The 24,309-nt window shown below is 43.1% G+C and overlaps 1 protein-coding gene across 1 annotated transcript; it reads left to right on the top strand.

The window, feature by feature from the left end:
- Positions 1–6,171: 6,171 nt before the first annotated feature.
- On the top strand, positions 6,172–15,469 carry LOC112069105 (neuronal pentraxin-1-like). Its single transcript, XM_024136393.1, has 5 exons — positions 6,172–6,684; positions 7,109–7,316; positions 8,420–8,664; positions 8,962–9,141; positions 13,338–15,469. Exons 1-5 carry the CDS (start codon positions 6,223–6,225, stop codon positions 13,557–13,559), a joined length of 1,317 nt encoding a protein of 438 aa, XP_023992161.1. The 5' UTR covers positions 6,172–6,222; the 3' UTR covers positions 13,560–15,469.
- Positions 15,470–24,309: the final 8,840 nt, after the last annotated feature.

Below are 24,309 nucleotides of genomic sequence, written 5' to 3'. Positions count from 1 at the left end.
TTCTGTGCGTCCATGAATCCACCGAATCTGAACCTTTCATCTAAACTATCTGTTGTGATCGGGAGAGCGGGCCATCAGTTATTGTTTATAGTTATTACCGCGGAGCGCGGCTTGGAGCGCACGTTTCAAACCTATTGCGTAATGTGAATGGTCAATGATCACGGCCCTACGGATCATCACAGGCCAATTATGCCATCGATATATGGTTAATATGTAATGAAATTACATGTACACATGAAGACACTTGAAAGGGTGAAATATGAAACGTTATCGTTTGCTGAACTGATCAATTCTGATATCAAACTAATGGGGACTATAGATTGAATAACCGATTACTGTTTGTATTATTCTTCTCATGATTATGATAAATAGTTACGAGCATAAATGACTCAAGGATGATTCCTATTGACTTCTTAAGGAACTGGATTGTTGAATTCCCTAATTATGTTAAGATTGTTATGATTTGATTTTTGTGATTATGAATTTGATTGGATACATGTTATTCTGTTTCCTTTGTTATGCAGTACAGACTACTCAGTAAACATACCACTTTATGGTTAAAGGAATTCCTGCCTCAGTCTCATCCATTCCTCTGTCACCTGACCCCTGACCACCGGTTCACCTTCACTGTCAGTCATCCTACCTATCCAGCTACCCACACTAATCTTTCAGGGATGCAATAAGAATATGTACATATATGGATGAGCGGCATAGGCAATAGATGGTTTGTTTATTTAACTAGTTAAGAACAAATTATTTTTTTCAATTATGGCCTAGGAACAGTGGGTTAACTGCCTTGTTCAGGGGCAGAATGACAGATTTTTACCTTGTTAGCTCGGGGATTTGATCTTGCAACCTTTCGGTTACTAGTCCAACGCTCTAACCACCAGGCTATCTGTCGCCCCATATGTATATACTGTATAAAATACAGGGGCGGCAGGTAGCCTAGTGGTTAGAGCGTTGAACTAGTAACCGTATGTGGCGGTGCAGTTGCCGTACCAGGCGGTGATACAGCCCGACAGGATGCTCTCAATTGCTCTCATTTAGTTGGTGGGTAGATACAGTTGAAGTCGGAAGTTTACATACACCTTAGCCAAATACATTTAAACTCAGTTTTTCACAATTCCTGACATTCAATCCAAGTAAAAATTCCCTGGCTTAGGTCATTTAGGATCACCACTTAATTTTAAGAATGTGAAATGTCAGAATAATAGTTGAGAGAATGATTTCTTTCAGCTTTAATTTCTTTTATCACATCCCAGTTGGTCAGAAGTTTACATACACTCAATTAGTATTTGGTAGCATTGCCTTTAAATTGTTGAACTTCTGTCAAACGTTTCGGGTAGCCTTCCACAAGCTTCCCACAATAAGTTGGGTGAATTTTGGCCCATTCCTCCTGACAGAGCTGATGTAACTGAGTCAGTTTGTAGGCCTCCTTGCTCGCACACGCTTTTTCAGTTCTGCCCACAAATTTTCTATAGGATTGAGGTCAGGGCTTTGAGTGTCCACTCCAATACCTTGACTTAAGCCATTTTGCCACAACTTTGGAAGTATGCTTGGGGTCATTGTCCATTTGGAAGACCCACATGCGACCAAACTTTAACTTCCTGACTGATTTCTTGAGATGTTGCTTCAATAAATCCACACAATTTCCTCCCTCATGATGCCATCTATTTTGTGAAGTGTACCAGTCCCTCCTGCAACAAGCACCCCCACAACATGATGCTGCCACCACTGTGCTCCACGGTTGGGATGGTGTTCTTCGGCTTGCAAGCCTCCCCCTTTTTCCTCCAAACATAACGATGGTCATTATGGCCAAACAGTTCTATTTTTGTTTCATCAGACCAGAGGACATTTCTCCAAAAATACAATCTTTGTCCCCATGTGCAGTTGCAAACGTAGTCTGGCTTTTTGTCAGTTTTGGAGCAGTGGCTTCTTCCTTGTTGAGCGGCCTTTCAGGTTATGTCGATATAGGACTCATTTTACTGTGGATATAGATACTTTTGTACCTGTTTGCTCCAGCATTTACAAGGTCCTTTGCTGTTGTTCTGGGATTGATTCGCACCAAAGTACATTCATCTCTAGGAGACAGAACGCGTCTCCTTCCTGAGCGGCATGACGGCTGCGTGGTCCCGTGGTGTTTATACTTGCATACTATTGTTTGTACAGATGAACGTGGTACCTTCAGGCATTTGAAAATTGCTCCCAAGGATGAACCAGACTTGTGGAGGTCTACAATGTTTTTTCTGAGGTCTTGGCTGATTTCTTTAGTTTTTCCCATGATGTCAAGCAAAGAGGCACTGAGCTTGAAGGTAGGCCTTGAAGTACATCCACAGGTACACCTCCAATTGACTCAAATGATGACAATTAGCCTATCAGAAGCTTCTAAAGCCATGACATCATTTTCTGGAATTTTCCAAGCTGTTTAAAGGCACAGTCAACTTAGTGTATGTAAACTTCTGACACACTGGAATTGTGATACAGTGAATTATAAGTAAAATAATCTGTTTGTAAATAATTGTTGGAAAAATTACTTGTGTCATGCACAAAGTAGATGTCCTAACCGACTTGCCAAAACTATAGTTTGTTAACAAGAAATTTGTGGAGTGTTTGAAAAACAAGTTTTAATGACTCCAACCTAAGTATATGTAAACTTCCGACTTCAACTGTATGTTACAGTATGTAAGAGTTAAACCTCCAATAAGAAAAACAATTGTGTGTATTTGTTCTTGTATAGTGTCAGAGCAGAGAACAGGGATAAGTCACTACAAAGACTATTCGAGACAGAGCATTTACAACCAACAAAAGTAGAATGACAGTGCAATGCAGTGTTCACTATCATCTTTAAATATATATGTTTTATTATCACATACACCAGCTAGATGCAGTGAAATGTGTTGTTTTACAGGGTCAGCCATAGTAGTACGGCACCCCTGGACCAATTAGGGTTAAGTGCCTTACTGAAAAAGACAATATTGCACTCATAGTTTGAAAAACATTTGGTTTTGGTAAGAGGCATTAATGCGACTAAAATATTTACAGTGGCCCAGGGCTAGTTAATGGAAGAGGGTTAGATAGTTTTGACTTTCGCTTGAGCTCACACGAGGCAGAGCAGAAGATACGCTCCTCCATCTTCCAATCCATAAAAGCTTGGTGAAACATTTTACATCATCAACGACTGTAAATTGTGAATTCCAACCATTTCTTATGACAGCATTACTTCACCCTTTCCAGGTTTACCCCTTACAGCCTGTTATGAAGCACTCAGACAATTACATAACCATAAATGTAGTCTTCCATTCCATCTCTTGAATGCCCCAGAAGAGCTGAGAACAGAAGAGCTGGCTTTTTTTGGTGGCAGGAATCAGTGGACACAGACATTATTATTATTATGGCCCCCTAGCAACCTTATGGTTACACACAGAGCTTAGAGTCAATAAATCTCCTCCTACCCATTTAATTCCTTGTACACATCTGACTTATTTTCACCTAAGAACAGAATAATCTGATCAGAGAATAACCGCYATGGTCATTTAGGATTGAATAGAGGCAGGAATGTCACATTTAGTTCCATGCGCAAAACCAAGAACCACTCGCCCTCAGTTCAGCCATTATACATATACACTACAAAAACATGTGGACACCTGCTTGTCGAACGTCTCATTCCAAAATCATGGGCATTAATATGGAGTTTAGTATTGAACATTGCTGGGGGGACTTGCTTGCATTCAGCCACAAGAGCAGTAGTGAGGTCGGGCACTGATGTTGAGCGATTAGGCCTGGCTCGCAGTTGGCATTCCAATTCATCCCAAATGTGTTCGATGAGGTTGAGGTCAGGGGTCTGTGCAGGCCAGTCAAGTTCTTCCACACCAATCTCAACAAACACTTTCTGTATGGACCTCGCTTTGTGCATTGGGACATTGTGATGCTGAAACAGGAAAGGGCATTCCCCAAACTGTTGCCACAAAGTTGAAAGCACAGAATCGTCTACAATGTCATTGTATGCTGTAGCATTCATATTTCCCTTCAATGGAACTAAGGGCCCTAGCCCGAACCATGAACAACAGCCCCAGACCATTATTCCTCRTCCACCAAACTTTACAGTTGGCAATATGCATTCGGGCAGGTAGCATTCTCCTGGCATCCGTCAAATCCAGATTCGTCCGTCGGACTGGCAGATGGTGAAGCGAGATTCATCACTCTAGAGAACGTGTTTTCACTGCTCCAGAGTCCAATGGAGGTAAGCTTTATACCACTCCAAGAGACGCTTGGCATTGTGCATTGTGATCTAAGGCTTGTGTGCGGCTGCTCGGCTATGGAAACCCATTTCATGAAGTTCAGAGGCAGTTTGGAACTCTGTAGTGAGTGTTGCAACCGAGGACAGACGATCTTTACCGCCGAGCTTCAGCACTCTGCYGTCCTGTTCTGTGAGCTTGTGTGGCCTACCAATTCACAGCTAAGCTGTTGTTGCTCCTTCTTCACTTCACAACAACAGCACTTACAGTTGACCATGGAAGCTCTATCAAGGCAGAGATTTGACAAACTGACTTGTTGGAAAGGTGGCATTCTATGACGGTGCCACGTTGAAAGTCACTGAGCTCTTCAGTAAGGACATTCTACTGCCAATGTTTGTCTATGGTGATTGCATGGCTGTGTGCTCAATTTTATACACTTGTCAGCAATGGGTTTGGCTGAAATAGCCAAATACACACATTTGAAGTGTTGTCCACACACTTTTGTATATATAGTGTACCTCATGGTAAGGCTATCTAGGATTGTCAGCTGATAGGAGGTGAAACGCTTTGGCATTCAGGTGCAGCACTTCCCYCATTCAAAGTAAGCACTAAACATGTATAGAATCTTCATTTCAATAACTTGGACTAGGATCATTGCTCAGGGAACAAGTTGCCTGTAGGTACAAATCTAGGATCACTTCCCCAATAAAATGTGTTAGTGGCATTAGTTTCCCTGGGGATAGAAGGCGTAATTTGTGAAGTCAGTGAAGGTGTTGTAGGTTTAATGCCTCTCCGTCCTCCATGTCCTTCCATCACATAGACTCATATTGTCCATTGTACTGTACACATTCTGCAGTTGCCTAAAGTAAATCCATTTTAATCTAAGCTCCAATATGTTTTCATCACTTATTCAAGTTGTTTTCATTTGATTTTCAACACTGATATAATTAATAAAGGCTGAGTAGGCAACCAAAAAAGTAATATTGCTCTCCCTGAATAAGTGAAATAGCAAAAGGCTAAGGGATAGATTAAGTCCTTATGGCCTGAATTATTGAGATGATTACAAATACTGCATTCAAATACTGCAGACTGTGTTGACACTTTGCAGTATTGTTTTGCCKGAGGGCCTCACAGGCTGACACCCCATGGGACATCATTTTGGGTATTACCACTGAGTCACATACAAACCACCATGCCTGTGTGAGGGGCCTGACTTAAGGTGTACCAGCTTGACAACAGATGAAGAAGATTATGAACATGTTAATTTAGAGCATTCAATTATTTTCACGTTTCAACAAAAATTATACTGTACAATGAGAAATACATGCAARGTACCAAATAAAGAAAAGCACTTAACAACATTCTAATAAACCTGCGTGTGACAGTCAAAGAAGTGCAGCTATTGATGGTAATACAACTGCTGCTCGTGTAATTATATTGATGTTAATGGCTGTYCTGGCTGCTGTAAACATGCAGACCATGTTATCTATTATGAATATTGTAACATGAGAAAATGTATATGGGGCTATCAGTGTCACAGGTCACAGGGGAATCAGCCATGCTGTGGAGGGTCCCTGAACTTCCTTTCGATGTGAATTCAGTTCTGTCGGTTTTGCCTTTATGCACAAAACGAACACAGCTGACTCTCCTGATACCCAGTAATGCCATTGCTGTTTACCAATCCGCACATTTTAAATTGATAATACACATTAATAAATGACAAATTGTCGTCGTGATGAATGATTTAGCATCCGGGAGCCTCGAGTTTCATCTTTGCGCATGAGGCTCCTTCCACCTTGACGTCGAGAGGTGATTAKGCTGCGAGAGTGCGATTCCTCCCCTCCTCTCCCTGATGGGGTGGATCTGCTCAACGCAGACCACGCGCGCTATATAAACCGGGCGCGCACCACGGACGGATTACAACAAAAAGCGACAGCTCCGTGGTCCTGAAATCACTCGCAACACACCACCGCTGCTCCTAAACCAAATGCAACACAACACACACGGCGAAATGCAGGCCATTAAGAAGGCAATCTCTTGGACACTTTTTATACTTTCTTACTTATTCGTGGAGGGTTCGTGCCAAGACTTTGGTGGTGGACAGACTCAATTTATTTGCACGTCGGTGCCCAAGGATATGGACATATGCGCCGCTACCTTGCAAAACAGTATGCCTGGAGAGGATCTGAAGACCACTGTAATGCAGCTCCGGGAGACCGTCCTACAGCAGAAGGAGACCATTATGAACCAAAAAGAGACTATCAGAGAACTGACTTCCAAGTTAACTCGCTGTGAGGGCCAGAGTGCGCCCGAGCCCGGACCTGGGGGAAGGAGAAAAGAGACGGGGACCAAAAATACTATGGGGGATGTATCAAGGGGGCCCTCGGACACTTTGGCGCAACTATCGCAGACTTTACAGTCTCTAAAGCAGAGATTAGAAAATCTCGAGGTATGTGYAGAAKKATAATCTTAACGAAATAATAGSCTTTATACATTTCACCAATCATTTTGGGTGAAAAACGACATGTTTACACTATGGGCTAAATCACGTTGCACTGTCCTGTCCAACTCGCACTGCCGCCCTTGTACTTTGTTTATCACATTTACTTCCAGGGGTGAAGAGCCCTCCACCATGTAGGTTAATACTCTGCACTAATCGTGAAACTTAACAAGTCATGCTGAGGACAGACACCTTGCCGGAGACGAATTTAGTTGCTTGATGTAGGCTACCATGTTGCTAACTCAACAGGGCAATAAACCTTAAAGAAGTTAATCTGGCATTAGCTTTACGATGTCCCTCAGCATATGGGTTGTAATGTTTCTCAGTGTTTTTTTAAACGTTTTTTWAAACTAATCATTATTTCATTCCACAGCAATTCAGTCGGAACAACAACTCGGTCCAGGCGAACAGTCTGAAAGACCTGCTACAGAGTAAAATCGACGATTTGGAGAAGCAGGTGTTATCCCGCGTGAACAGTATAGAAGATGGCAAGCCTGGGRTGCGGAACGAGACGGAGCAGCGCGGTAGAGTGGAGTCGACTCTCACATCCCTGCACCAGAGAATCACCGACCTCGAGAAAGGTGCGAGCTCAAAAACGCGCCAAATACTTGGCTGGCATAGMTGAACTAATTTAGTATTGCCGTTTAAAAAACAAAAACGACCTATTCTGAAAGASCTTTCAAATCCAACTGAAGTGYTGTTTATTACTAATGAATAGATTAATGTCAATATACGAAATCAATTGGTAATATGGCTGGTGTCTATTGCATCYCAGGAGAGGGAGGGGATGGGATCCGACGAATAGCTGCATTGCTTTGCATATCCAATTCCACAAAGATGTGTGGCTTAAGAGGTGATTTGCTGTTTAAGGCATCCGTAAAAAAAGGATGGTGCAACCTTCTGTATTCAGCACTTTTCCCTTAATTCATGCAGATCAAATGGTTCAATTCTATTGAAACAGCCGTCTCCACTTGCACCACTAGCCGTTTGAGCAGAGCAAAGTTCGCCAGGACCTTATGGCGTAAAGCTCCAGCTCCTTATAGCMGGCAACAAACACGGTTGTAAAGTTCCGCCGAGGGAGGGGTGAGAAGAGACCAGGACCGCTATTCCAACCGCTTTGCTCATGTGATGCATATCATGCCGCAGAAAAAAAACGTGGAACCACAAGAAACAGGACTTTGTTGTATAGCTACATTGATCAGTCAACCTTCAGCAGCAATCCGCTGCAAATCTCCCCTGCGCATTACGTGATGCTCAGCGACATATTTTACAACCTTCATTTTTAAAAACTCAAATCCTCACGTTCATCTTGACCTGACAATCACAGTTGTTTGTTAAAGCCAGGACAAATGTCCCACCATTGATGTCCAACAKATTGGTGTCACTCAGATAGCCTATATAAAAGGCTCTAACTTCTATACAGAGCTTGACTTGGAGTGAAATATGTTTCTGTACTAATTTTGGGTGCTGGTACTGTTTATATTTAGGTGCTGGAGCTCCACAATAATTTTGAGCTAATATTCTATAAGAGGAACAGGAGCTCAAGCAGTAGAACATTTGAGGTGCCACTATTCAGTACTGGTGAGCTGCTGAAGTCAAGCACTGCTTCTATAGGCCTAGGCTAGCCCACAATAATTATTGTGACAGGTGACATCTTTAACCTTGTCCTCTGTTTTGTTTACAGGTCAGAAAGAAAACAGGCCGCTGGATAAATTCCAGTTGACATTCCCGTTGAGGACCAACTACATGTATGCCAAAGTGAAGAAGAGTCTCCCTGAGATGTACGCAMTCACTGTCTGCATGTGGCTCAAATCCAATGCATCACCTGGGGTGGGCACGCCGTTCTCCTACGCAGTGCCAGGGCAGGCCAACGAGCTGGTGCTGATTGAGTGGGGGAATAATCCTATGGAGATACTCATCAATGACAAGGTATACTCACATGTTATTTTACATGATGCATATATCACCAACAGTAGACAAAATATTATTTGAAAGCAGAATATTGCATCAAATTATTCTTAATGTATGAACATGCTGATTGTAGCATGAAGGCCTGCACTGCAAACTACAAAGAAATATCATTTTTGAATTAGACCACACTGACTATAAAGCCTCAAGCTTTTTAATAAGTATGCAAGGTTTTTTATTTTAGTATGCTGTAGTGATACAAATTAACAAAACTCCACCCATGCATATACTAAAATAAAATACTGAAATCCATTCCAGGTAGCTAAATTACCATTCATTATCAACGACGGGAAGTGGCATCACATCTGTGTCACATGGACAACTCGAGATGGAGTATGGGAGGCTTTCCAAGATGGAGTCATGAGGGGCAGTGGAGAAAACCTTGCTCCATACCATCCAATCAAACCACAGGGTGTTCTGATATTGGGACAAGAACAGGTATGCCCATTACAATTTTAATGGTCGAATTTTTAATCAATACACTTTGGTACCTTAGGTCATAATATCAAAAGGGACATGGCCTATAGCATAAACATAGCATCAGTCAGACCTTGAGAGAGGAAAAGGCTTATGCATCAATTAAAAACCTGAGCCGCTGACTCTCAGGTTCCATAATACGATGGAGGAATTATCCCGTTTAGGCGTGAATTTGGATCAATTATCAAATAAAATCAATAAAATAAAATAATATTTGTCACATGCATGGTAAACAACAGGTGTAGACAAACAGTGAAATGCTTACCTCCAGGCCCTTCCAAACAACGCAGAGAGAAAAAAATAGAAATAATAGAAAAATAGACAAATAATAACACGAGGAATAAATACACAATGAGTAACGATAACTTGGCTATATACACGGGGTACCAGTACTGAGTCGATGTGCAGGGGTACGAGGTAATTGAGGGAGATACAGTGCGTTCGGAAAGTATTCAGACCCCTTCGGCTTTTTCCATATTTTGTTACGTTACAGCCTTATTATAAAATGGATTAAGAAAAAAACGTTCCTTATCTACACACAATACCCCATAATGACAAAGTAAAAACAGGTTTTTAGAATGTATAAAAAAAAAAAATGAAATATACATTCACATAAGTATTCAGACCCTTTATGCAGTACTTCAGCACCTCTAAAAGCAATTACAGCCTTGAGTCTTCTTGGGTATGATGCTACAAGCTTGGCACACCTACATTTGGGGAGTTTCTCACATTCTTCTTTCCTTCCATCCTGACTAGTCTCCCAATCCCTGCCGCTGAAAAACATCCCCACAGCATGATGCTGCCACCACCATGCTTCACCATAGGGATGGTGCCAGGTTTCCTCCAGACATGACGCTTGGCATTCAGGCCAAAGAGTTATACCTTGGTTTCATCAGACCAGAGAATTTTGTTTCTCATGGTCTGAGATTCCTTTAGGTGCCTTTTGGCAAACTCCAAGCGTGCTGTCATGTGCCTTTTACTGAGGAGTGGCTTCCGTCTGGCCYCTCTACCATAAAGGCKTGATTGMTGGAGTGCTACAGAGATGGRTGTCCTTCTGGAAGGTTCTCCCATCTCCACAGAGGAACTCTGGAGCTATGTATGAGTGACCATTGGGTTCTTGGTCACCTCCCTGACCAAGGCCCTTGTCCCACGATTTCTCAGTTTGGCCAGGCGGCCAGCTCTAGGAAGAGTCTTGGTGATTCCAAACTTCTTCCATTTAAGAATGATGGAGGCCACTGTGTTCTTGGGGACCTTCAATGCTGCAGAAATGTTTTGGTACCCTTCCCCAGATCTGTGCCTTGACACAAACCTGTCTCGGAGCTCTACGGACAATTCCTTCAACCTTTCTGTTTTATATTTTAATACATTGACAAACATTTCTAAAAACCTGTTTTCGCTTTGTCATTATAGGTCAATGTGTGTATATTGACAGAAAAATCTATAATTTAATACATTTTAGAATAAGTCTGTAACGTAACAAAATATGGAAAAAGTCAAGGGGTCTGAATGCTTTCCGAATTCACTGTATGTACATATACAGTAGGTAGGGATAAAGTGACTAGGCAACAAGATGGATAATAAATAGTAGCAGCAGCATATGTGATGAGTCAAAAGAGTTACTGCAAAAAGGGTCAATGCAGATAGTTAAATAGTGAACCAATAGCTCCCTGAATAAACTATTTAGCAGTCTAATGGCTTGTAGTAAGCTGTTCAGGGTCATGTTGGTTACAGACTTGGTGCATTGGTAGCGCCTTCCATGCGGTACCAGAGAGAACAGTCTATGACTTGGGTGGCTGGAGTCTTTGACAATTTTTAGGGCCTTTCTCTGACACAGCCTTGTATAGAGGTCCTGGATGGCAGGGAGCTCAGCCCCAGTGATGTACTGGGCCGTACGCWCTACTCTTTGTAGCGCCTTGTGGTCAGATGCCAAGCAGTTGCCATACCGGTGATGCAGCCAGTCAAGATGCTCTCAATGGTGCAGCTGTAGATCTTTTTGAGGATCTGAGGGCCCATGCAAATCCTTTCAACCTCCTGAGGGGAAGAGGAATTGTCGTGCACTCTTCACGACTGTGTTGGTGTGTGTGGACCATGATCATTCCTTAGTGATGTGGACACCGAGGAACTTGAAGCTCTCAAGCTGATCCACTACAGCCCTGTTTATGTGGATGGAGGCATGCTCAGCCCTCCGTTTCCTGTACCCACAATCAGCTCCTTTGTCTTGCTGATGTTGAGAGAGAGGTTGTTGTCCTGGCACCGCATTGCCCCTAAGGTGCAATGTTGAGGGTCAGAGTGGTGGATCTGTTGTTCCCTACCCTTACCACCTGGGGGCGGCCCGTCAGGAAGTCCAGGATCCAGTTGCATAGAGAGGTGTTTAGTCCCAGGGTCCTTAGCTTAGTGATGAGCTTGGAAGGCACTTTGGTGTTGAACGCTGAGCTGTAGTCAGTGAACAGCATTTTCACGTAGGTGTTATTTTTGTCCAGATGGGAAAGGGCAGTGTGGAGTGCAATAAGATTGCATAATCTGTGGATCTGTTGGGGCGGTATGCCAATTGGAGTGGGTCCAGGGTGTCTGGGATGAGGGTGTTGATGTGAGRCATGACCAGCCTTTCAAAGCATTTCATGGCTACAGATGTGAGTGCTACGGGGCGATAGTCATTTAGACAGGCTACCTTCGTATTCTTGGGCACAGGCACTATGGTGGTCTGCTTGAAACATGTAGGTATTACAGACTGGGTCAGGGAGAGGTTGAACATGTCAGTGAAGACACTTGCCAGCTGGTCCGCACATGCTCTAAGTACACGCCCTGGTAATCAGTCTGGCCCTGCTGCCTTTTGAATGTTAACCTGTTTAAAGGTCTTACCCACATCGGCTACGGAGAGCGTGAACACACAGTCGTCTGGAACAGCACGTGCTCTCATGCATGGTTCAGTGTTACAAGGCTTGAAGCGAGCATAGAAGGTATTTAGCTCGTCTTGTAGGCTCGCATTACTGGACAGCTCGCGACTGGGTTTCCCTTTTTAATCCGTGATAGTTTGCAAGCCCTGCCACATCCGACGAGCGTCAGAGCCGGTGTAGTAGGATTCGATCTTGGTCCTGTATTGAAGCTTTGCCTGTTTGATGGTTCGTCGGAGGGCGTAGCAGGATTTCTTATCCGTGTCCGGAAGTGTTCTGTTCCCAAAAAGCGGCAGCTCTAGCCACTGGGAGTATGAGAAATGATCCTTTTTACTCATGAAACCAACATAGTCTCGGGGCAATTCGTATTATTCTGTAGGTAAATCTGTGACACTCCAATTAGTATGATATATTACATTATGTACGTTACATTATGAATGGAATAGCGATCGTACAATATCATACGAATTATAGGATGTATAGTATCATATTGTACGCCTTACCCGGCCGTACAATAGCATATGAACTGAATGAAGTATTTTATACTACACTTTGGGGGACGTATACTATTATACGTCTTTCTCTGGGACCAGGTTGCTTATTGCACCATAACAACAAAGGAGAATTATGGGGAAAATTTATGTTGGCGGTTAGGGGAACTAACAACAAAGGTTAGGATAACTTTTGTAAAAGGTTAGGAGAACTAAAATGACAAAGGTTAGTAGAATTTACGTAGCAGGTTAGGTGAAATTGGTTAAGTTTTTAAAAAAGAGTTAGGGGAAGAGTAAGTTAAAATGCTACAGTTGTCCCCAACGCGACTCGATCACACAACCTTTGGATTGCTAGACAGTTGCAGATTACTCCCATCCATCCTCCCCAACCAATCTCCCTTTCTAGCTAAAGTAACTACACCATTACTAGGTATCATATGTCATGGAGGTGCTCAGAAATAAGTAAAGTATGAGGCAAGGCTGACGAAACAGGGCAACCCCAATTCTGATTTATCAGCTCACACTGCAATGGCAAAATGAAAAGCCGTTTGCATGGTAACGGGATTCATTAGTCAAAACATGAATCTGGATAAATGAAAAAGTCTACTAATTTGATATATGAGCTATCCTTGGTTTCTTCTAACAAGCCACATGGATGGAAGCATGGATCAATTATTTAATGCACAAATTAACTCCAAAGGTTAACTTGAAATAATTGTTTTCCTTTGCCTTAGCACAATATCCATCTTCATTAATTCAATATTATTTTCCACAGGATACGCTTGGAGGGGGCTTTGATGCTACACAAGCTTTTGTTGGAGACCTGGCGAATTTTCATATCTGGGACCGGAAGTTGTCTATTGGAGAGATATACAACCTGGCAACTTGCAGCAGCAAAGCGCAGATAGGCAACGTGTTTTCGTGGTTGGAGAGCAGCATTGATATTTACGGAGGAGCCTCCAAGTGGACATTTGAGGCTTGTCGTCAACTGAACTGAACTGAACTGCAGGGAAAAGTGAAAAGCCAATGAGAAATGCGTGTGTTAAAGCCTCTGTTGATAATGCGTCTGATTTGATAGATAAAGAAGCATTTATTTCAGTAAATGACATCTGGATTTGTTATAGATATTGAATACTTTATGTGTGGACACTTACTAGATTTCTAACTGTCTAAAATAAGAATCTGACCTTCTTGTTCATCTTGGATATTTCAGTTGGATAGTTTTGGCATCTGGTTGGATGCTTCAAAGCGCTTCGTTCAACTGGTTTGTTATCTCATGGTCTTCAGAGCAATTGACACATACAGGCCAGCATATCACCACAACGCAGTGCAGATGCAGACAGCACTCCCCGACAGAGGACCACTTAGAACGTCCACCATCAGTAGAATTGGTGACCATGTAGTTGTCCCCAACGAGGAAATCAGGGAGGGGACTGGGGATCTGTCTCCGTCCATTAGTACATTAGTGCGTTCGTACATTAGTCACGCGTGACATCTCAGACAGCACTGGCCTGGTTGTGACAAAACTTGAATGATGCGTCTTGCGTTAGATATCTGGCATTTACAAAATTATACTGATTGGCCAGATGATGGCGCTATAACAAGAAATGTAAAAATTTTCAAATGCAAACTTTGAAAGGTCACGCACATTAACCCGTTTGACCTAAAGTCATGAAATTTGGTACATATGTCCCTCTCCTCAAAATAAACAAATTTGCCTRAGGGACCAATAAGCTTCACCATTCTGGATTTCCGTTATTTAGAATTTTGTGAAAAACACTTAAAACGCTACTCTTCTGGCACCGAATGAACGATCTGCACGAAACTTGATATGTGGCATCTATGATAATATTTTCCAGACTAGTACCTAAAACAACATGGCCACTATTGACCAATAAATATTCACTTGGGCATGGTCTGGCAAAAATTTGTCAAGGATATTTGTATTGTAACAAATGCTGTCAAGACTCAACATATGACTCAGAGTGATGAGTCTAGTTAACCCACAAGATATCTCAGACACCACTGGCCCGTTTTTGGGTGAATGATGCCTCTTGCCATAGAGATCCAACATTCACAAAATTACACTGATTGGCCCAAGGGGTGATGCTATAGTAATCAACTGTATGTACGTTAGTCACACACGATATCTCAGACAACACTGGCCCGATTTTAACGAAACTTGGGTGAATGATGCGTCTTGCCATAGAAATCAGTCATTTGCAAAATTATACTGWTTGGCCCAAGGGGGGTGCTGCATCATTTGTGGGGGACGACATGCTTACTGTTGCCTTGTTTTTATTGGACTGGGGACACGCATTTCAACCAATCATGCGATTTTGTTTATATTCCCACTGCCTGGGATTTTCACTGTGAACGACGGGTAGACTTGAAAAYGAATGTATACTTAAACGGTTATGAAACAGGCACAGCTTTCTGCTCTATCGCTATCGTTTCTCTATCACCACCTGCTTGACGCAATTTTGTGTAAAGAATGACATCTTTTTTTGCCAACATACAAGCCTGGGTGCCTTGGGATGTTGAAATAACTCAGCACATTCATTATGATTTGCAAAGTATTTTGTGTCGTATTTATTTTCCTGTAGGCCTACAACGAGATTTATTTCCAAAAGAGATGTTTATTATCATAACACATTACGRTGGATAATAAGATGATTATTGCACTTAAAAGCAATTCATTGAGGTGTTTGTACTTTAATGGGAATGTTATCTGTACAGTAACAGCATGACTTAACTAATTGCTGCAGCAGCATCAACAAAATCTGCTTTTACTATCCTCCTTTTGGGTTGAGATTTTATACTGTCTTGTTATATGCTCAAAGCATGGCAACACTGAAATATGAAAAAGTTCTAATTTTTTAAATAAAATTGTGATACCTGAATCTATCCCTGTGTGAGTGTGACATTACTGTCACAGAGTAACCCATGCATATCACAGGCCTACAAATATTTTTGAAAGCATATTTTTGAAAGTCCTCTTACATTTCTCTATAGTCTCAATTAACATTGTGAAACCTATTGTCAAGAATCAATGGCAGGTTCAGAGACCTCTGTACACCACTCCCTTTTATTTCCTCTTACTAGATATGCACAGACTGAGAAGCATTGAGAGGCCTGGGTTGCAGTATGTGGCATCAGTGGATGAACCGGGTCAGTGGCGTAACAGCACTACTGCTCTCTTCTTATGGAACCCTAAAAGTTGAACCCTAAACGTTGTGGCCAGGACCCGGAGAGGATAAAGAAGGTCAACACTATCTGCCTCCTCCTTAAAAGAAAAGCTAGTCCTCATTACCACTGGATAAATCTCCCGGCCACCGCGACCCAGACAACATCTCAAGGTGCATTCCATTGCCACCAAGGTCAAGGGCTACCTGGGAAATATTCTGTCCTCCTGACATAAAAATACACACACACACGTAAGAACACACACACACCAGTATTCCCGAAACTTGATGTCTATTAGCAATAGCTTTGAATCGACGACAGGTAGAGAGGAGTTTAACTGAGATACGCAGACGACATGCCCATTTCCTTACATACATTCCTTACATACAAACACTTGATTGACGTGAGAATGACGTCCAATTATAGTAAAGCATGACAGCAGGAGTTCAGCAACATACCAAAGTGTAGAATAAAGGGGTACACTCAATCAAAATAGCACTTGGTTGTTACACTTTGCATAAGAGGGAGTGAAAAACTACAGGCAAAGCATTTAAAAACTGATATATCTAAAAACAAGGGCCCTTGTCACAATAGCTTTTTTATTTAACTAGGCAAGTCAGTTAAGAACAAATTCTTATTTACAATGACGGCCTAGGAACACTGGATTAACTGCCTTGTTCAGGGGCAGAACGACAACCTTGTCAGATCGGGAATTCGATCTAGCAACCTTTCGGTTACTGGCCCAACGCTCTAACCACTAGGCTACCTGCCGCCCCATTGCAATGCATCCTATATCCCATATACAATCACAGAAATACCATGTAAAACCGGTAGTATATGGTTCCATTAGCAGGGCTTGACCTATAGCTAGTAGGGTTCATGAACTCAGTAATGAGGCCAGGTCAATAATTCATGGTAAAACTACCTCAGTTGAGTGGTGGGCTTCCCATGATCCACCTCTGGGACATGGAACACATCTGAAGTCTTTTCCCCAGGTGCCATCCTGCTGTAGCCTATACATATCCCATAGCCATTACCGCCTGCTGCTTTGGACACAGGTGGAGTTGGGTTACAGAGATAATTCCTACTGTGGTGGAGAACAGCAGACAGGCAATCTATCCCCTGAGTGACCTCAACCTCTGCGTGGCCCCTGGAGCACTGGCCAGAAATAGACCAGAGATATAATAGGTCAACCTTGTCTTCACCTCTGGACCATGTGTGTCTGGTCRGGATCAGGCTTTTTTTGGTCTGACCCAAATCCTGGCGCAGATGTTTTGAGGTTTATTTTCATCCTAGCTGGACAGGAGGGACTCTGGTCAGTACTACGTGGCCAATAGCACTACTATTCTGATGTAAGGTTCCTATCAGGGTCATCTCCTCTACATCTGTTTGTCCTTATTATATCATGGTCTGAAATCTAACAACCAACTCCAGTGTTTCACCATATTCAGAAACCCTTATTCTCTCTCCCTTGGCGTGACGCAGTAGGAGCAGTAAGAATAACACTGGGCGGTAATGAACAGGTAAAGGCTGGTAGCTGGAGGCTCCTGGATAACAAGCTCACAGTGCTGCACTGGGAACCCGATATCTTACTACAGGTGTACTTCAGCATCTCATTGCTTGAACTTGAATCCACAACTCGAAGGTAACTGGCTCTCAACAGACAGTCAACAAACCAGTAATATCTACCATGCTCCACACAACAGTACTACATATTCAACTATATTGTACATTATAAACTGGGTGGTTCGAGCCCTGAATGCTGATTGGCTGACAGCTGTGGTATATCAGACCGTATACCACGGGTATGACAAAACATTTATTTTTACTGCTCTAGTTACGTTCGTAACCAGTTAATAATATGGTAACCAGTTTTTAATAGCAATAAGGCACCTCAGGGGTTTGTGATATATGGCCAATATACCATTGCTAAGGGTCCAGGCGTTGCGTCGTGCCTAAGAACAGCCCTTAGCCGTGGTATATTGGCCATATACCACACCCCCTCGTGCCTTATTGCTTGAATATACCCTGTCCCTGACTCTTTGACTCACACTCCACACTGGCAAGTCATCCCATTCACAGCTAATAAAGCATTTGACAGGTGATGTGTGAGGACTAGTACTGCATACAGTTGGCCCACTCAGAATGATCTGCCCTAAATTATGAATTGTATTTGTGTTTGTATGTGTGTCCATAGCTCTGACCACTATGGTATTCTCACAGATGCCTGGTTTGGTTTGCCTGTGTGACCTTGCCGTCTGCATCCAGCTAGCTATGACTGTATGAAGGTGGCAGCTAACAAGATCTCTCTCTCCTGCCATCTTCCACCTGCTTTGAATACATAATGAGAAAAAGCCAGGCACTGTCCCACCAGTGACCAGAGCCGGATGAAAAATGCATGACCAGGGTGGGTAAACAGCCCCTCAATGTGGGTCAGCAGAGAGGAGAGGAGGAAATTATGCAAAGGTCATATTGATGTTGAATATGATCCTCACTTCTTGTGATATTTAGAAAAACCTTGGGAGGTGCGTATTGGATTGTTGATAAGAATGTTGGTCCGTGACAGTACATGTGGTTAGAGTGATAGAGCTTCTGATAGGTCAGCTGCAGAGCTTGGAAAAACATGACATCATCAGAAAGAGGTCATAGAAGCACTACATCRAGTATGACTCTCTGTCATTAGTCAAAGTATCAATACCCCATGTGGGTGGGAGTGMCCTTAGACCAAWGGGAGAGTTTCCTAGAGAGGCTGAATGAAGGGTGARCCTGAGAAYTCCAATATCACCAATTACCATTGATGTAAACCCTACCATTAAAGGCCTTGTGAAACTRCTRTGTAGTTAGTTTAAAACTCCTTCCCAYCTCATTTGAGCAAGCACAAGCAGTAGATCACTGTTCCAATCAAATCMTATTATGCTAAGCATTTCTGGTCAGCCTTATTAAATATGTACCCTATTCATAATTGCACAGCATTAGCAAACCATTCCCATTCATCTCTCTGGTAATTATTTCATGTTGGATTACAGCAGGCAGAGCTACAGTGGATCCCCTCTGACTGTCCATAACAGAGCCCTGTGGTAGACTGGCGGAGAGACAAGACAAGAGGCGTTTGTAAGGCAAACTGAAACAGAATATACATGAGARACATCCATATTCTCCCATAATCTCACAGCCTTCTCTATGGCTGTCAGACTCATGCTCAACACTCCATGTCACTGAATGAATAATTTATTTCATCCCGGGAAGCAAAGGAAATTCTCCTCCAGATATTCTCTTTTGCCATTGCACCAGCCAGCCACTCAGATTCACTACTTCTTTCACCGCCGCAGTCGACGCTTTGCCCCTCTGGGGAAATACAAACACAAACATTAGGCTGGGCAGATTCCTTTGAAGAACCCTCCCCGAGCTATCCCAGATAGGCAGGTATCTGATATCTTCTCTAGGGGTAAAGTCATTTTGGACTCTTTTCTTTTAAGAGAAGAAGCTAGTTCAGCGTGCTTTACATACAAATGACCTGCTCTTAGCACCAGGGGTAAATATCACTGCAGGTTGTATGAAATCATCAGCARAAATAAAATGTGGGGAGTATATAGATGGTAAGTATCAAACTGCAGCACCCTCAGAAGCCACCATTTGAGCAGTTCAGTGMGTTTTGGGTCGRGGCGTCTCTGGGGGCCCATACAGTTTGTCTTGTCTAAAGGATGACAGTGCAGATTAATGGGCCAATCCAGCCCACTTCCTGTTGGCTCTTCCTCCCCTGGCYCTGTGCCACACTCTGCAGCTCAGTGTCTGCTGGGAGGCCACAGCCCCCTAGAGGGGGTGGCAGAGTGCTGTTGCCACCAGGGAGAGGGGAGGGGAACACATGTTATGTTGTGTGTGTCACCCCCATCCCCCCCAGTAGGCGTAAAAGGGTCTACTGGCATGGGTGTTTAGAGACCAAGTGTACTGTAATAGCCCAATTACATGTTGTGTATTTAACCCTCTGTTCCCCCCATGTCCTTGTTCGTAATTGTTTCTTGTAGTGCTTGTGCACGGTATGCTGGTATTTACCGGGTTTTGTTTGACCCATTCATTGTATTGTTCTGTTGACGGTGGTTTATGGATATTAAACGACACCGTTGTAAATCAGTTTTCGCTCTCCTGCGCCTGACTTCTCTGCCGCCAGTACGCACCTCACTACAGCGCCTTCCCACCATCTCTCACCCCCACCCAGCACACCACCCTGCACCTCCTCACTATTCCTGGGTTTGGGCACAGAGCACAGACTACTGGTGCCCTGCTATGTGTGTGAACATACAGAGAAGGTGTGACAGGGCTGGTGCCAGAAGGGGGGAAGAGGGGGGAAGGAGGGGGAGCTTCACACCTAACCAGACAGAAACACAAACAGGTGAGCTATACTGACAATTCTATGTGTCTGAAAAACAGGAAATCAACAGCAACTCTCATGCATACAAATAAAACAGAAACTATAAATTACTGGCAGCAGCCAGAATGTGAACAAAGTTCAACATCTGCTACGTTGGGCACATTGGCCCTTTTCATAAGAACCCCAACAAAAATAAAATATGAAGATAAGAACAAAAGCTGCAACCTCAATCATTTTTCTAGGACTGAAAAATTGGGATATCACTCCAAAGGATTACAACTTCAAATGAAAACAGATTATGTTGGGAAATGTTTTTCTAAAGTATGACGAAAGCTAGCTGCAAAGCCAAAAAAGAGAGAAAGAAGTACTCTAGTCTCTAGAACACAAAGGGATGTATTGTCACGCCCTGACTTTAGTTATATTTGGTTTCTTTATTATTTGGTTAGGTCAGGGTGTGACAAGGGTGGTTTGTTTAGTTTTTGTATTGTCTATGGGTTTTTGTCTTGTCTAGGGTTTTTGTTATCTATGGGGATTTTGTATTGTCTAGGGGTAATTAGGTTGATGGTGGCCTGGATGGGTTTCCAATCAGAGACAGCTGTTTTTCATTGTCTCTGATTGGGGAGCCTATTTAGGTTGCCATTTTCCAAGTTGGTTTTGTGGGTAGTTGTCCTTGTTTAGTTGCCTGTGAGCACTACGTTGGCTTCACGGTTCGGTTTGTTGTTTTGTGAGTTTGTTAAAGTGTTCTTTGTTTAAATAAATAGAGGAATGGATTCTAATCCCGCTGCGCCTTGGTCCACTCCTTTAAATGGCCGTGACATGTATGTACCACAGTCTCTTCTGTACTGAATGGAACTCTTTGAAAAACTCTAGAGAATTTAAAGATTTCATAGGGCTGAGTCACAATCAACCCAGCCCAGACAGTGTAGACAACTTGGATTAAATAGTGGCCAGGAGAAGATGTTGGCCAGAACTGCATACAGTACCACTTCTTCAGAATGGAGGACAGACACATAGATGGAAGTACAGGGCAGGCCGTGTTAAAAAGACCAGCCCGTAGTTTCAGCACCCCTGAACTATTAGTTAGCTGTACTCTCCCAACACCCCTTATTTATTAGTGGTACCTACAAGTCACCACACTTGTATCAGCCAATCATAGTTCACCATTCCRATGCAGCTCACTGACCTCTGCTGCTGCCATCAGAGCGAGATCGTGGTCAGAAGAGGATGGACGTCTTGGACTGTTCCTCACCAATCTATATTTGACCTGTGTTTTAGTGCGTTCATCTAAGTGTAAGTACTGTTGACATGTCATTGGTATTTTAGTTGGGTGTTGCCAAGGCAGTCGAGATATTTACCAGTTATTCCTTTTCCATGTGTGTCATGCTATTCCTAGCCAGCTAGCCTAGTCATGCTAGCTTGTCTATGCTGTGTACCACACGCCTTGTTTAGGATAGCCTATTCATATTATTATGTTCATATTGTCTGTGTTCATTTATGTTCATATTTATTGACATGTAGGGCCTTTATGTAGTGCTACTGTGCACTGTATGTAGCCTTGTCTAACAAGTAGCCTAATTTAGCCTTTGCCTTCCTCGTGGCACAGTTACTATTCCACAGTGGTCTCGTGCTCATGCAGAATCTGGTTGCATTATGGTCATGTTTTCAGTTATATGCTTACCAGTATTTGGGTCTTTATGCTGTAACTGCATTCCATTATTGCTTCTGTATTAGTAATCAGTAATTGAACATTGTAGTGCATAGATGTGTGTATTGATGTACATACTATGCTAAGCCAGTCTATTGGTTGTATACAGGCCATACTACTATGATACGACAGGACAGGCCATAGTATATGCTAAGCTAGCTTACTTATTAGAGGCCATATGTATCTGTGTATGATATTGTCCAACTGTGCTACTGCCAATGCTCTGTATGGCCATTACTGGAATCTATCTTAATTTCTTCATAGAACCACTCTTATACACTCTCACTTTTACTGTGAGCCATCATTACAGAGGAGTGTGGTGTGTTGAACCCAATATCTGCAATAATCCTGTTCTGAAGACATCTGACTTGTTCTTGCCGGACAGACCAGTGGCTGAACCTMATCAACTGGCAGCTATAGCTCTCTACTAGTGCCCAGTTCTAGCTGGTCCTCCCGGATCAGCCTTAAATATTTTTCAGGCAGACAGAAATTAGAGTTAAGGTTAACTCTCAAACGACATTCATGTAGAATGCAGGTATTATGAGGGTATGCTGAATAGACATTCCTTGGGGGTAAGAATTGTGAGATGGATAGAAAGGGATAGGACAAAATCATTCAGAGAATTGACTTTTTCAGAGAAATTAAATATTTTGGAGAAAGAAGTGAAGGAGACAGTATTCACTCCTAACCTCATCAAAGCACAGAACCATTATTCCTTATTCACACTTCAGATTTCCAATATTCAGGAGACTTATAACAATTTCTGTATTGTAGTAGTYGTGTGTTTTATAGAATGTAAGACTATCGAGAGGGCCAGTCAGTGATCGACCAGAATAGACGACCTACATTGAGACATTTTTATCTGTAAAGTGAAAGAGTAATGTATGACCATTCTGAATCACAAACCACAGGAGATTGCGGCATTTGTACTGTTGGGTAACCATGACTGTCTAATGGATATAATTGTAAATCTTAATAACACAGGGATATGTTTCATCATGTAATTATTTTTAGATGAGTTTCCTCATCTTCTGCTGAAAGCCTGGTGCTTATTTTTGAATGGTGAGAGTAATGCAATCACTGAGAGATTAAAAAGTTCCAAGAAGCTTACTGATGTTTCCAAAATATTCATATGCACCACAAACATCCACCCAAGCGATACTTCACTTCTCTGAACTCTGCACACAACTGCCTTTTCGGGTGACTTGACGCAACCGGCATCATCATCGCCAGTCTGAGACACACACAAACTGCGTCATCACCGTCTCTCCTCTATGAATAATCCATGTCCTCAGAGAACCAGACCCCCCCCCCCCCAAGTTATATAACAGTTTTAGAGTTTACGGCAGCCCTGAAGTTATCTACGTCAATAGGAAGATAAGAGTAGAAGTGACTGAATAATTGTGTTTCCTTTTTCCCTAACCAGCAGCACGCCACAGGCCATATCAGGGTCAAGGACACCTGGCCTTATGAGACAGAGACAGTGGTCCTGCTTCGCACTTGGCTCCTGGCCTGGTGACGTGTCTGTTTCTGATGGGAATTAGCAGAACATAGGCATAGCTGTGATCACACTGACTCCCACAGACCCAGAGCAGGCCCTGTAGTCACAGACCCAGAGCTGGCCCAGAGCTGGCCCCGTAGTCACAGACCAGAGCTGGCCCAGAGCTGGCCCTGCAGTCACAGACCCAGAGCTGGCCCACAGCAGGCCACTGCAGTCACAGACCCAGAGCTGGCACAGAGCAGGACCCTGCAGTCACAAACCTCAGTGATCCCACTGCTCCAAAGGGTCAAGGGGCAAGACTGTCACCACCAGAGTTAATATAGGCCACTTCTGATCTTAGCCTTGGGACACTGGATGGCTCTGGAAAGTCTCATTACTAACTTCCCAAGTCAACATACRTTTTTTGTCACGCTWTGTGGAGACCATTATARGACATCCAATGGTGTGCTTCTGCTYGAATGGAAAATTATTTTAACAATGTCCCCTCCGTCCCTGAACAGTCTCTGCAGCTCTGGACAGGCACACACACCGACTCACTGTAACACAGCTAATGAGAGTTCTGCAGTCTGACACGTGTGTGTGTGTGTGTGTGTGTGTGTGTGTGTGTGTGTGTGTGTGTGTGTGTGTGTGTTAGAAAGAAAGTGTGTGTGAGAAAGAGAGTGAATGTGAGTGTACCTGCAGCTCCTAACGGACACATTGATTCCGTCTCCCTTTGTCAATCCCCCCTCCCACCCTCTACATCTCCTGGCTGCATTCCCACACACACTGCTCCTTTTCTCCACTGTCATTCTGCCTCCTCTTACTACAGTCAATAGAACAACGTGGCTGCTCATTATGGGATTGCAATGGTAGAGAGTCTCTGGCAGCATGGACACATGGAACACCAGCCAGCTTCACAGATACAGCAGGTCAGCCTACAGCACCGGCATGATGTTGACAGTGATTATACTATATGAATTCCAAGACAATGTGGACACACTGGACAGGGG

The sequence above is a fragment of the Salvelinus sp. IW2-2015 genome, unplaced genomic scaffold (genome assembly GCF_002910315.2).
Source record: "Salvelinus sp. IW2-2015 unplaced genomic scaffold, ASM291031v2 Un_scaffold909, whole genome shotgun sequence".
Lineage (NCBI taxonomy): Eukaryota > Metazoa > Chordata > Actinopteri > Salmoniformes > Salmonidae > Salvelinus > Salvelinus sp. IW2-2015.
This window is presented reverse-complemented; position numbering and strand designations above follow the sequence as displayed.